The sequence below is a fragment of the Corvus brachyrhynchos genome, unplaced genomic scaffold, assembly GCF_000691975.1.
Source record: "Corvus brachyrhynchos isolate BGI_N302 unplaced genomic scaffold, ASM69197v1 scaffold97, whole genome shotgun sequence".
Classification (NCBI taxonomy): Eukaryota; Metazoa; Chordata; class Aves; order Passeriformes; family Corvidae; genus Corvus; species Corvus brachyrhynchos.
The window spans coordinates 6,498,488-6,511,555 of NW_008239758.1; the positions used below are offsets into that span (position 1 = coordinate 6,498,488).

General features: G+C 43.3%; 1 protein-coding gene across 6 annotated transcripts in view; it reads right to left on the bottom strand.

Annotated features, from left to right (window-relative positions):
- The window catches only part of AKAP13 (A-kinase anchoring protein 13), a 184,149-nt gene that overhangs the window by 63,155 nt on the left and 107,926 nt on the right, over positions 1-13,068 (bottom strand). The window contains exon 1 of one of the 6 annotated variants that reach the window (XM_017742620.1): positions 7,749-8,487. The exons of the other annotated variants lie outside the window; for them this stretch is intronic. Coding sequence (XP_017598109.1) covers positions 7,749-7,829 — 81 coding nt within the window. The 5' untranslated portion in view covers positions 7,830-8,487. Of the gene's footprint in view, positions 1-7,748; positions 8,488-13,068 lie in introns of those variants that run through there. 6 annotated transcript variants of the gene reach the window in all.

Sequence of the window (13,068 nt, forward strand, 5' to 3'; positions counted from 1 at the left end):
GAAAGAGAAGCAGTCTTCAGTCTGAGAAAGGCTTTGTAAGGAAAACTTCAAAACAGTGGTTTTTTTTCTTTCCAAAGTGAAATAAGGATGTTACATGATGAACATTTTAACTGCTGCATGGACAGTGGGTCACGTTCTGATTCTATCCACAGAAGACACTCCCTGTTCTCAGCAAGTCTGTGTGGTATCTAACCTTAGCATCTAAAATTAACTGCAGAATTTATTCTTTTTTTATTCTTAGAAGAGCTGCAAAGTCATTAAATACCACTTTATGACTGTAAAGTCAGTAAGTATCATGCTATTATTCTTTACAGACAAAGAATAAATTTGCACCACACTTTCCGATATTTTATTAAAGGCAAATCTAGAGGTTGAGGCTGAACACACACAGAAGGACAAATGCAAATGTGCTCAAGTCCACACAAATGAAGGACTGACCCATTTCAGATACAGAATCAAATTCTGCCTCCTTCTGACTGACTTGCACCTCCCTCCTTCCTCTTCAAGAATAGTCAGACCCTTCTTACTTTTAAACAAATCTCCATCAAATTTAAAGGAACTACTCCTGATTTATACTGATATCCACTACTGGAAATCAATAATTAAACATCCCATTCAATAATTAGCAGTAAGAAAACAAAATATGAAGAGGTTCAAGCTGTCTGTTGAATAAGCCATATTAGGCTGAATTAACATTACATATTTTACTTTAATAGAACCAATTGAGTCATTCACTGAAAATACATTATAGACATTGGCATTTTTTCAAAAAAGATTTGAGCATTTTTCCCATTTCCCAGCCAGCTCTCTCTTCAGCCCTGTGGCTTTGCCAAGTACTGAAAACATCTGCTTTTTTCTATTAAAAAAGTAATGAGAGAGCAACACTGAGGCTTAAGGTGCTGCTTCTGATACACCTGATTATGTACAAAATAAAACATTAGAAACTAAATATTTATCTCTGTAGCCCTAATTCAGGAAAAATAATAATCACCATCAAAACAAAAACAAAGGAAACCACTACTATATACAAGTATTCCCTAGGCCAAAACGAGCCCAGACAGGATTTGAGGGAGGTTTACTGCGTGCTCTCAGAAAACTGGGTGGTCCATAGATACTCAAAACACAAACCCCCCTATCCACAGCCCAACACTGAGTACTGGGATCCCTCCTCTACCCCTGAATTCTGCTTGTGTTTACTCAGGACTAATGACTACAGATACAGACAGTAAGAGCTGGAGAGGAAATTGCCTTTACAAAAGCACCTGAACCAAAGCTGGGGAATGCACCAGTAGGGAGAAAATTGAAATGAGCTTGCCTTGGGATTTTGCAGGCACGTGTGCATTACATGTGAGAAAATTCCTCCCTTTTCCCCCAGTTTCTTGTTTTGCTGAGAGAAGCCCAATGACAGGACCACAGGCTGGTGGCCACAGAAGATGATAAAAGCCCCACACTTTCTTCCTTGCCCACACTGATTATAGCTCATTGATTCCAGGCATCCCAAGTCTTTGCGGTGGGAGCAGAGGATGCAGTGCTGTTCCAGTGGCAGAGGGAGTATGAAACAGCCTCCAGGACCCAAGTTTCAATACACAGCTTTTGAAGAAATGCCAGGAGAGAACCAGCTATTTTTCCATACAGAAGCCTGAATGTGTTTATCTGCAGCTCACACACAGAACAAATAATGGAAGCACATCCCCAGGCACCAAAGACTGAATCCCAGAGGATTTTCTGCTTGCCTGTGAAACACCAGCAGGCTAAATGTTCAAAGAGGCCTTTAGGACACCAGCAAGAGCTGCGAGCAGCAGATGGTTCCATTGCTCTTTCTGGGCACACACGGATATTTCCTGACTCTCAGGGACATCTTCCTGCAGACTCTGAACTTAAACTTGATGTGACTTAATGCACAAGAAAAGGATGGCACTGGACAAGCTGTGAGACACCCTGGGCTGAGGTGTCCTCCATCCCACAGAACAGTGAGTGACCCCAGACCCCACTTCCAGGCTCTTCCTTCCTCTCCCCTTGGTCTTGGACAAGGAATTATCTAATCCACTCCAGTGTCATGCCTGCTCATAAAAGCAGGATCAGGACCTCCTTCTCAAAGACACTCCAACAATATCTATGGCAGAGCCGTGTGACGGAGGCTCACGAGGAACAGGCACCTCGGGGGCCAGGGACTACCTCGCACCTATGTACCTCTCCTACATTTCCAGTATGGAAAAGTCCTTTTTCTCTCCCTCTGGTTTTATTTTAACTCTTCTTGCCTTCCATTTCACAATAAAGAGAACACACTGACCTTTCAGGAAATCTTTCGCTATTGCAAAAGTTTGCACTTGTCAGCCTCACTGGTCGTGATATAAATCAACATCTCCAGAGCATAAGGAACCAGATGACTTTAGCTTTCATTTCCTAACAGATCCCTAGAGATTCATCTTCCCTCCATATTACTTTAACTTTGTCCTAAATTTGCAAGTTTCAATTTTTCTCCTTTTATTTTCCCCAGCTTCCAGACTATGATCTACCTTGCAGCTAAAACCAGATACAACTGCACATAGGAAAATATTGAGGAGAGTAATTGTAGCTTGCTTAGTGTATCATTAAGTACTTGTGCACCACACTGAGTAATAGCCATTTCGAATATTCACTGTAGAATAAAAGTAGTAGAAAAAAGTAATACTCTAAATTCAATTATAACTAATTTCTTTCATAAGTAGAAATGATCCAATGATTTTTCTTTAAGTTATATGCATATTGTAATTATTTTCTAGGAACTTCCTGTTCCTGAAAATTTCCTATAGGATTAAAGAAATTTGTACACATAATTGGAATTCAATGTTTATGCTGACCAACTTTGAACTTCACAATTCCATTTACAATGAAATTATCCAGTTGCCTGCAGTTCCTGCACTAGAAACTAAAGCAACAGTTGATTTACCCACTTCACAAAAACCACCTTTCAAGATCCTCTGAAACACTTTGAAAAGGAACATGAAGGATGGGGCATCTGGGGAAGGAATTTCCACTGTTTTTCTTCAACATCTGTTGCTGCAGAAAGACTCCATACACACAAAACTCACGTCAAGAGCAACAATCACTGCTTTGGTAATCATCTTGCCAGACAATATTAAGAGCAGACATATCAATTTGCTTGCAAATTCCAGATTGATTTTTTATTTGATTTTTTTTGTAATCTCCCTGTGTATTTTCTAAGCTTTGGGGGAAGATATTAACAGGTGGATGCAGAACACAAGACATTCTCAAATGTATGCCAGAAGGGACAACACTTGCATTTTTGCAGTGATTTCTATGGAGATTTTTCTTCTATCACTGTGAATATGCTACACTGAGTCTTTTACCTTTACAGGACTGGTGACACTGTATCAGGACAACATTTTTTCAAGGAGGTCCAAACTGACCTCACTCACAGCAAACAAGCCAGCAGTGCTATGGACAACAGTATTAAAGGATTTCACAAAAAAAGGCTCCTAGAAGCACAGGACATGTTACATGACTGAATAAATTAGCTCTTTATGGTGCTAGAGCAACACTAAATTCCTAGAGTGCATTTATCCCCCTGGCAATGTCCCAGCTGGGAAAAAGAAAGTGTGCCCCAAGTACATTTTCCAGCCCTTGGCACTGGGACATCCTCCACCAGCAAAAGTAAAAGTCAACAGACTTGAATTAAGCTTTAAAAATAACAGCATTGGCTTTGCAAAAAAAAAAAAAAATCTCTTAACTAATATGGGAGCAAAATTCCCACAAACATGTATGTGCCTAATGTGAAAACACAACAATTTCATTTAAGTTGCCCTTCCAGTCGTAATTCTACGTGAGACACAAGCAGAAAAAGTCAAAAACTCTCTACATCATTCTAAAGACACTTCTGTCCTTCAATAACCAGAAGAGCACGAACAGATGCAGGATTAAAGTTCAGAGTCATTTTAGGCCCACAAAGTTTGATGAACACCGCATACCCATCAGCTGGGGACATGCTTCCCCTACAACAACCCCAAAGAAGGAACAAACTTGCTTATGTGTCAATAAAGAAGAAAAAAGCTTCAACATTCAATGGAAGGAAGCCCAGTTCCAGCTAATTTAGGGACTTCTCCATATACTACTTTCAGCTTAGACTGCTGTAAATGGCACTTTGCCTTAGGTGGGCAGGGTTCATTCCGGAGGATCTTTGGTGCTGGAGTAAAGCTACCAGAGCAGCCAAGGAACAGAACAGAACATCTAATTAATAGTGCTGTCCCTTTAATTTCAAAATGCCTTGATTAATTTTTAACACTGTTTTTAATTTCTTGAATAATGTTCTGATCTTCAGCTGGAAGCTGAATGGGATCAGTTCATCTGAAAAGCAGAAAAATCAAACCTCACTGCCCCCCAGCTGTGAAAAAACTTAACAACCTGAGCATTCACATACAGAGGTGAAATGCAGATAAAGGCAGAAACTGTTAGAGAACATTCCCAGCTGCCATTTCTCAGTCTCCCATTCCCAAAGCAAGCCCACCTCTTACTTTGTAACTCTGCAAAGCATTCCCTGTTCATCCCCACTTGAACGCCTGTCTGACTTCACATGTATTTGCAAGGTGCCAGCCAGTGTGGTTTTCATATCCCGTCCCTAGATAGTTTTATTTGTGGTAGCAGGCACAACATAAAAATGAGACAGGGCTGCCAAGGCACACATGGGCACACAGAAACTTCCCATTTTGGGCTTGCAATAACATAGCACACTGACTGCTTTACTCTGCACATAGCTGCTCAGAGCTCAGCAAAATGTTCAGGCAAGCAGACATCCCACATACCCCACAACTTCTGCCTCATCTGCTACAATGCAAACCCAGCAGGAACAATGACAGCAGGTTTTTAAGTCATTTCTGCATCATCCAGGCTTCCCTGCGCAGTGGCAAACCCTAAGTTCAGGATCCAAGTTCATCAAGTTTGCACTGCTGCAGCAGCCAGTAAAAGAATCATGGAATCATAGAACGGTTTGGTTGGAAGGGACCTTGAAGATGATCCCAGTCCAACACCCCTCCCATAGACAGGGACAACTTTCCTGGTTGCTCAAATCACCATCCAACCTGGCCTTGAACACCTCCAGGGATGTGGCATCCCACAGCTTCTCTGTGCCAGGGCCTCACCTCCCTCACAGTAAGGAATTTCTTCCTAGGATGAAGTCCTACTGCTGACAGAGGCTGGGACACTGCTGGTAACCTACTGCCTCTTGCTTTTTCATATGTGGAGAGGAGGAAGAAGCTATGCTAAAGCCAAAAATAATTGTGTGCATCAACCCTCAAAATTGCTGAGGTTAATTTTTTTCATAACTTCACAAGCCACTGTTTCAAGCACAATCTAAACATGGAAAATTTGAGCCTCGAGACAGTGGCCCTTCAGATGATACATGCATTGCAAAACAACGGGTAGGAACCAAAAATTCTTTTGTGACTGTATCTAAGAATGGATGCAATCAATGCAAATATAATCCCATCTATAAACATCCAGTACCCAAAACGGCATAAGATCTTCTTTGTTCAACACTTGTTCCCGTTGTCCTTTTTTAGCAGCTGGTTTTCTTTCCTATGTCATGACTGAGTCACCATCCCTGGAGGTGTTTAAAAGATGTGTAGATGTGGCACTGAGGGAACATGGTTTAGAGGTGGACTTGACAGTGCTGGGTTAATGGCTGGCCTTGATGATCTTAAGGGTCTTTTAAACCTAAACAATTCTACGATTTCTGAGTTCCCTATCTTAAAATGAAGCAAAGAACATACTCATCTACCACTCAAAGAAATGACAGCTTGTCTGAGTCAACCTGCAGCCAAATTGAAAGCTGTTTGGTACCTTGCAGGTGTCTTGTTAAAATTTCATCAACTCAAGCACTCTTGATCCAATGTGGGTTTGCTTTTGTTCTAAGGACATGTACTTGCTTTTCAACATTTAAGAAACCCTGTCCTCTTAACTCCCCAAAATATGACCTAGATAAGGTACAGTTTTATTTCAGTATTTTAATGAAAACCAAACCCAAAAGAAACCCCACCCCCAGCTCCCTCATTAAGGGCCTGATCCAACTCCCATTAACGTCAAGAGATGATCTGCCACTGACGCACTCGAGCATTGGCTTGGATCCCTAGATCATCAAAATTTAATTTCATCTACCAGTTATGTTATAGAAACCAGAGAAAACATGAAGAATGACTGAAAATCGAGCTAGAGTTGATCGTAGCTGTAGCTGTCACCAGCAACCCCCTATTTTAAACATCTGCAGGCTGTACAGCCTGTGTTGGGAGCAGCAATGCGTGCACACACGCACACATATATGGACACTGAGTCATTTGCAGGAACAGACAGTATAACCCACAGTTCTGAAACTCAATTAGGAAAATACTAGTTGGAACTAACAAGAGCCACATTTTGTTATAAAATCTAAGCTTTGCTGAACAAAAACTAATTTAAGAAACTGACGACATCAGAAATACTGAAGCTGGATAATTCTAGCAAATTGTATTTCAACCCAGGCATTCAGATACTCTTTATAAAGAAAAAGATTGTGCTTTTTATTGGCAACCAAGACTGTCAGGGGTACCAGGTCTCCTCCCAAGAATTAGCAAGCAGTCATTTCACAGAAGCAGCGTCCACAATACAACATTTTTAATGACTCATACTGTGTCTACAGACTGAATACCATGGGATTCAATCCTCAACCAGCATCAGTAACATGAGAGTTCAGAAATACTCAAAAAAATTGAGCTGGTAGAGAAAACAACTTAGAGCTATTTGTGCCACTAAAACCCAGTGGGTACACTGAAATAAAGGAAAACACTTTCATTCATAAACAAAGCAAGTTAACAGGAGCTAGGTCTATTTTAGTGCAGATAAAGTAAAACAAAAATTAATTGAAAATAAATTTGTTATATAGTTTTGTCTTGACTTGGCCACAAGAGCATGAAACAAAAATCATAAAAAAGGAAGCCATATGATCATGTAGAATCCCACTGCTTCAGCTAAGAAGAGAAAAGAGAAAAAGGGAGAGGGAAAAGAAATGCTCTTCCAGGAGTTAAGATCTCTGAGTTGGGCTGTGTTTTGCAGTCCCTCTGGCTTCTCTCCTATTTCCATCTACTCTGCCAGGAAACTGCTGAAGCTCCACAAAGCTGTTACAGAGACAGGACATTCCCAGACTGCCATTGTGCCATTTGGTGGAGCCCTTGCTAATTTTAGATTAGAGGAGGAACACACTAGGACAATTAGCCAAGAGCCACTCCTGATTCTTGCTCCAACCCATCCTCAGACAAAATCACACCCAAACAACAAGACTGACAGCAACCCTTCTAACACAAACAAAAAAACAGAGGCAGAGGAGGATCCACCATGCCTTTTTTTGGCAGAATGAATCTTTTTGGGGAACATGTGCCTTTCAACCTCAGAAGTGAGCACTGGAAATGGAAACCCATTGCCCCTCACACAGAAAACCCACGTGAGATTTCAAACCAGGGACTATTTAAGGGCAGAGGGCACATAGGATGGCCAGGGAGCTCTCCCAAAGAGTGCATGCCACAAGAGATTATCCAGTTGCAGAGATAATAATATTTGGCATGAAATGGTTTGATAACATTCAAAACCACCTCCACGCTGAAGGGCAAGAGCTCTTCCACCTGTCCCTCCCCTCGGCACTGTCCTGCTGGGGACTTGGGTACAGCAAGGACAGATCGATCCCCTGGAGATAGGGAAGGGAACCCACAAATAAACAAACATCATACCTTCAACAACACAACATCTACAGTCCTGTCCACCTTGGAAATGTCGCACAGGCTGTATCGCCTCTTGTGGCGTTCGTACATTTTGTCCAAGAAGCCGGCGGAGAAGCAGAGCCCACCATGAACCCTGGGCTGACCACAGCCCCAGACCTCTCACATCCGTGCTCAGAGGAGTCCCTGTGTCTCAGCACACCAGCCTGCCCGAGCTTCTTAACAGGAAAATGAAAATCCCAGTGCTGCGCCCGGCTGATAAAGTCTTCTCGGAACAGATTTGCTTATACAGGCAATGCAGGAACTTATAGCACACAAAAGATATTTGAAGACAGCTTTATACATATAGGATTATTTTTTTTGCGACTGCTAAGAATGGTATCAGCCTTCCTGTTATAGTAATAATAATAAAAAAAATGTTTTCCAGACAACTTTGATATCCAAAAAAGCACCAGAATGAAAATCCTGCCCGAGAAGAGAACAAAAGCCAGATGTGTGCAGCAGGAACACTGACGCTCCGAGCGCAAAGGCAGAAGGTAGGCTCCGCCACGACGGGTCTAATTCAGGAAAAAAAACAAAAACAAAACAAAAAAAAAAAAAAAACCAATCTCCGTATCCAACGCAAATAGTGTCACCAAAGTGCTTTGTTTTTCACGCCCTCATGCACTGAAAGAAACAATAAAAAAAGTACTTTCCTCCTTCCGAGTCAGTTCACTGTTCACCAGGGAAGGCGGCTTGGGTTTGCATTAAGTTTAAATTTCTAATGACAGCACTGGGCAAAAGGAAAGAAAATAATGAAATAAAGCCACTCCCTCCTGATTTGGGCTGGGACGTCACTGCTTGCCTTTTTAGTCCTGCACCAGTGTTCTCCCAGCTTTCAAATTTACTTTGCAGTTGTGGGAGCATGATTCAGAGAGAGGGAAAAAAAAAAAGAGGAGGGAGCAGGGGAAGAAAAAGCAGCAGCTTTTCTCTGCCAGCCTCTTCCACCTCTGCAGGCACTTGGTGTGTTTGCTCAGTCCAAAATGAGACTGAGAGCAAAGGGACATACTCCCCCAGGCCAGGTGAATGAAAGACAGTTTCAAGGTTAATGCTTTCCTAAAGCAAGAATGGAAACTTACGATTTAATCAATGCATATGGAAAAAAAAAAAAAAAGGAAATCAGTCATTTACTTTATTCTTCGTTTGTTTGCAACACAGAGCAAAGATCTCAGCAACTAGCTGTCCAGAAAATACAATCTTCCCTCTTCTATTCTAGCCTGAAAGGCAGAGCTTTTTTTTTCTTGGGGAAAAAAAAAAACAACCCTAAAGTTTTTCATCTTTCTAAATGCCGGGGCCAGCCCCGAGTCTGTGCTCTCAATAGCTCATTCACATCAGCTGGGCCCTGCATGCTCACTGCCACATGGTTTCCTGTTTTCAAACTGCCCCCTTGCAGCCCCCTCCGCTTTCCACCCCACCCTGACCTCTCCAGGGATGAAATCTTTCCATACTTCCCTGGCTTTAGACATTCTCTCATTCACCGATTCAAAAAAGGGAATGGGGGCGGTTCAAAACAAAAGGAAAAAAAAAAGAGAGAAGAAAAGGGGAAGCGGAGTTTTCAGTGACCGGGAGTTCGTAACGACCAGAACTTGCTGCTTTGCTAGATGGAAAAGCTGAAAATGCAGAGATTTTTAATCCCGTGTTGCAAAGCAGGAAACGCAGAACTGGACACAGCACTTATCAACCCAAGGTTTAATCGCCGATCTCCAAAAGCCACCCTCGGCGGCGCTGGGAGAACTGGCCCGCCTCCTGCTGCTGGGATTTGCTCCACTCCAGGTGCTTAGTTTGGGGGTTGTAGGTCTTTTCACCCAGTCCTGTAGGGTGGTCCCGGTTCCCCGGTTGTATAAGGAGATTTGTAGCCACCAGCTCAAACTCTGGCAAAGGTGACTGAAACCCTGCAGCCTACCAGAACGGATAAAACGCAAATTCTCGGCATTTGAGTCCAAGATGAGTCTTCCAAAGGAAATCTAAACCCATCCGCTGCAAGCAAGCACTCCAGCTTCTCTCTTCCCAGTGCTACCCAGTCTTCTGACTGCCCAAACACATTGCACCACAGCCTGCCTGTGAGTAACACAGGAACTGACCCCCTTCCATGCCTGTTCATAAAACCGAAAACCGGGAGTTTACAGAACCATCACATGCTATCGTGAGCTCCTGGATGCGACAGCCCCAATCCATACAGTCAGATTACACACAAGCACAGCTACCCTACCCATTTAGCAGACTCAGTAAGCAAGTGAAGGGCATCTTTTCCTGAGACTTGGTGACACAGTGGCCAGCCCTGACACAAAGGTCCGTCTTGGGCATCGCACCTGAGAGTGTCCTCAGGCTCTGGAGCAGGCTGGGACTCGCAGTGGATGAGCTGCTCCCGGTAAGGGACACAGGTGCACTCTTACCTAGTCAGTGCCAGGGGTCTCCCCACACTTTCCTTAAGCTCCAGTCTCTCCCTCACATCCCAAAGCTTCATCTCCACCAGCTGAACTGAGGAGGATTCCTCTACGAGGCTCTTACAGCTACAATCCCTGGCTCAAGATCTCAGGCAACGACTCTGTTCTCTCCAAAAACAAGCAGAGCTTCTGCTTTCAGTATGAGGACACACACAATGTGGTCGTACTTTGGGGACTTTCTGGAGCCACCAGTTTTCTCCACAAGTAATGAATCCCAGCAATCATGTGCCCATCAAGAAGAGGAATCAGAAATGGCTGTGACAGCATTCCAGCCCTTCAAACACTACCATAAAAGGCAGGGATTTCCTCAAATCTAAATTTACAAGGCAGGAACCCATAAACAAAGTATGTGAATTTAGTTCAGGTGTAGGAATTTGCAACAGTCACAGTGCTTTAATGATGTTCTAATGTTCGATTATGGAGCACCCTTCTTTTTCAACTGATACAGCAGATAGGTTTGTTTTCAAATCAATTTAATTACAGCTGCTGGTATACCAAGGCTGGATTTATCCAAACAACAACTGCGCAGCTCTACTCAGACACTCCATTTAAAGCACTTTACCTTTGATCCACAGAATTCCTCTGGCAACCACAAAGAAAAGTCCAGCTGCAGGGCTCAAGCAATGCCTACCATGCAGAGGATACTGCCAGGTGAGCATCACTAACTGTGACAGTGCATCTTCCACAGAGATGCAAGATGGGTCCAGCTTGTAGCTGCATCAACACCCAGTCTTTTGTGGCTCACGTTACCTCACCCTTCTTGCAAGTAAGGGGAAATGAGAAACATCTCCAGTCACAGCAGATGGAAGACACGCTGGGAAATGTGCAGCTTTCACAGCAGGAGGCCAGTTTTCCTCAGCTATGCACAAGCATTCTGGGATAGCCAAAAGCCACAAGCAACCCACTGTGTGCTTTCATGGGGCAGCCGGGAACAGAAAGCTCAGGTGGAAGGTGCACACAGGTGGAGAGAGCCAGTCAGGGAAGCTACGCCACACTGGGTGACTCTGGGCACAGGACTTGTCCCAGGACTTGGGGGATATCCCAGGATTTGGTGCATGTCCTGTGAATCAAGATGATGATCTGCCTTACTCCGTAATTATGTGTCTTGATCTAGTAAAGGTTGTCCATTGAACTCCTTGACTCCCCTACACCTTCAGCCACAGAGGGAAAGAATCAACACAAACCTAGAAAAAATAACCCCTTCTCTCCATTCTATTTTCTTTTTAAATTTAAGCCTCCAAATCCCTAATTCGTTCCAACAGTTTTTAATGTGGTTATGTTCCTGCCTCACAGCCAAGATCAGGAGGCCAGTGACAACTACAGACACCCAAAGTCCATCCCATCTTCATTTCCAGACTTCACTGTTGAAGGTGGGGAAAAACATAATACAAACAAATAGAAGATAACGTGTCAGACAAACTCTCCCTTGGGAGACCATCACTCTCTTCCCACATTAGGTGGGGCTTTTGCTGCATTTCAGGCTAGAAATCTTGCCTTGCACACAGCCTGCCATCCACACAGGCACGCTGGGCAGACACAGAACACAACTCAGCCCGAACGAAGCAGAACAAAGGTTTCCAGTCTCTTTTGTCCAGCTATTTAAGGCAGTCCTTGAATGCTATACAAGTGTTTAGACAGTATATAATATTTATGCTCTGAAACACAATGTAACAGACAATCAGACGATAAAGATTAGATTAAATTAAAGAAACCCTACTCTAACAAGTAAATAATTCTCTCTTTTTTTTGGCGACTTGCTCAAAATGGAGCGGAGACGCGAGCAGCAGCCCCAGCCACCGGCTGCTGATGCGACAGTTCTGGGCTCCTTATTGAAAACATCTGGAAGCTCTGAGCCGCTTTGTGCAGACAGGAGTTTGAAACTGTCCAATCATTTCATATCCAAACCCAAGTCCAGCACTGAGGATTTCAAGGGAAGGAGAAGAGGGGGAAGAAAAAAAAAAAAAAACGAGGCACTTGATCACACCATATGATCTGTAACTCATCCAGATAAAACTCCTCCTCCTCCTCCTCCACCCGCTAACAGACCTCTTAATGACAAGGAAATCATGGTTATCCTGAAACAGACTGAACTATTGTTATCTGTTTCGAATTACTTTTGCCGTATCGTTATGAAACCCTGCAATGATGCAATCTGCAGAAATACTCAGGCGTATTAACTTTTTTAACCGCGGCTCTGATAGGAACTAATGGGGCAGTTGATGAAAGGAAAAAATTCTCCCTGTTTTAAAAAAGACAAAACCCACTTTTGGGCACTAAAACGAGGTGATAATAAATTCATCAGACAGTTAGAGAGAAGAATTACAATTTAAATTGCTCTTTTCTTAAAAGAAAGCAGCTTTTTGGGAAGGCTTTTTAAAATTTTACATTTCTGGCACTTGCAAGGATAGACAAAACAAAACGTTTTTTTCCTAAAACTAAATAAGGCAAAGGAAATCTGCACTCTAATGGTGCAAAGCCTGTAAGAGGAGCACGTCCAGTCTGGAAGGGAGAGCACATCCATCGTGTCTGCAGGGAGGGAGGTCAGCACCCACATGAGACCAGACCGAGACGGACGCTCAAACGTGGATTTTGAAGCAGACCAGGCCCCTGCTGACCATAGAGAGCACTCACACCCCAGACCTTGATCAAGAGCCCTGGACGTTAGGTAAGGCATTTCTCATGTTTGCAAGAGCACTGCAACACTGAGAGGAGTTTTGGCTGATGCAGTCCCACCGTGCCTGTCTGCATCCCTGTGGGGTGGTGGCACTTCGGTCAAAGCTGCATTCCTCTGGCCATGGCATGACCCACCAGAGTCACACCAAGCTACAAGTGGCTCCAAAAGGCTGATT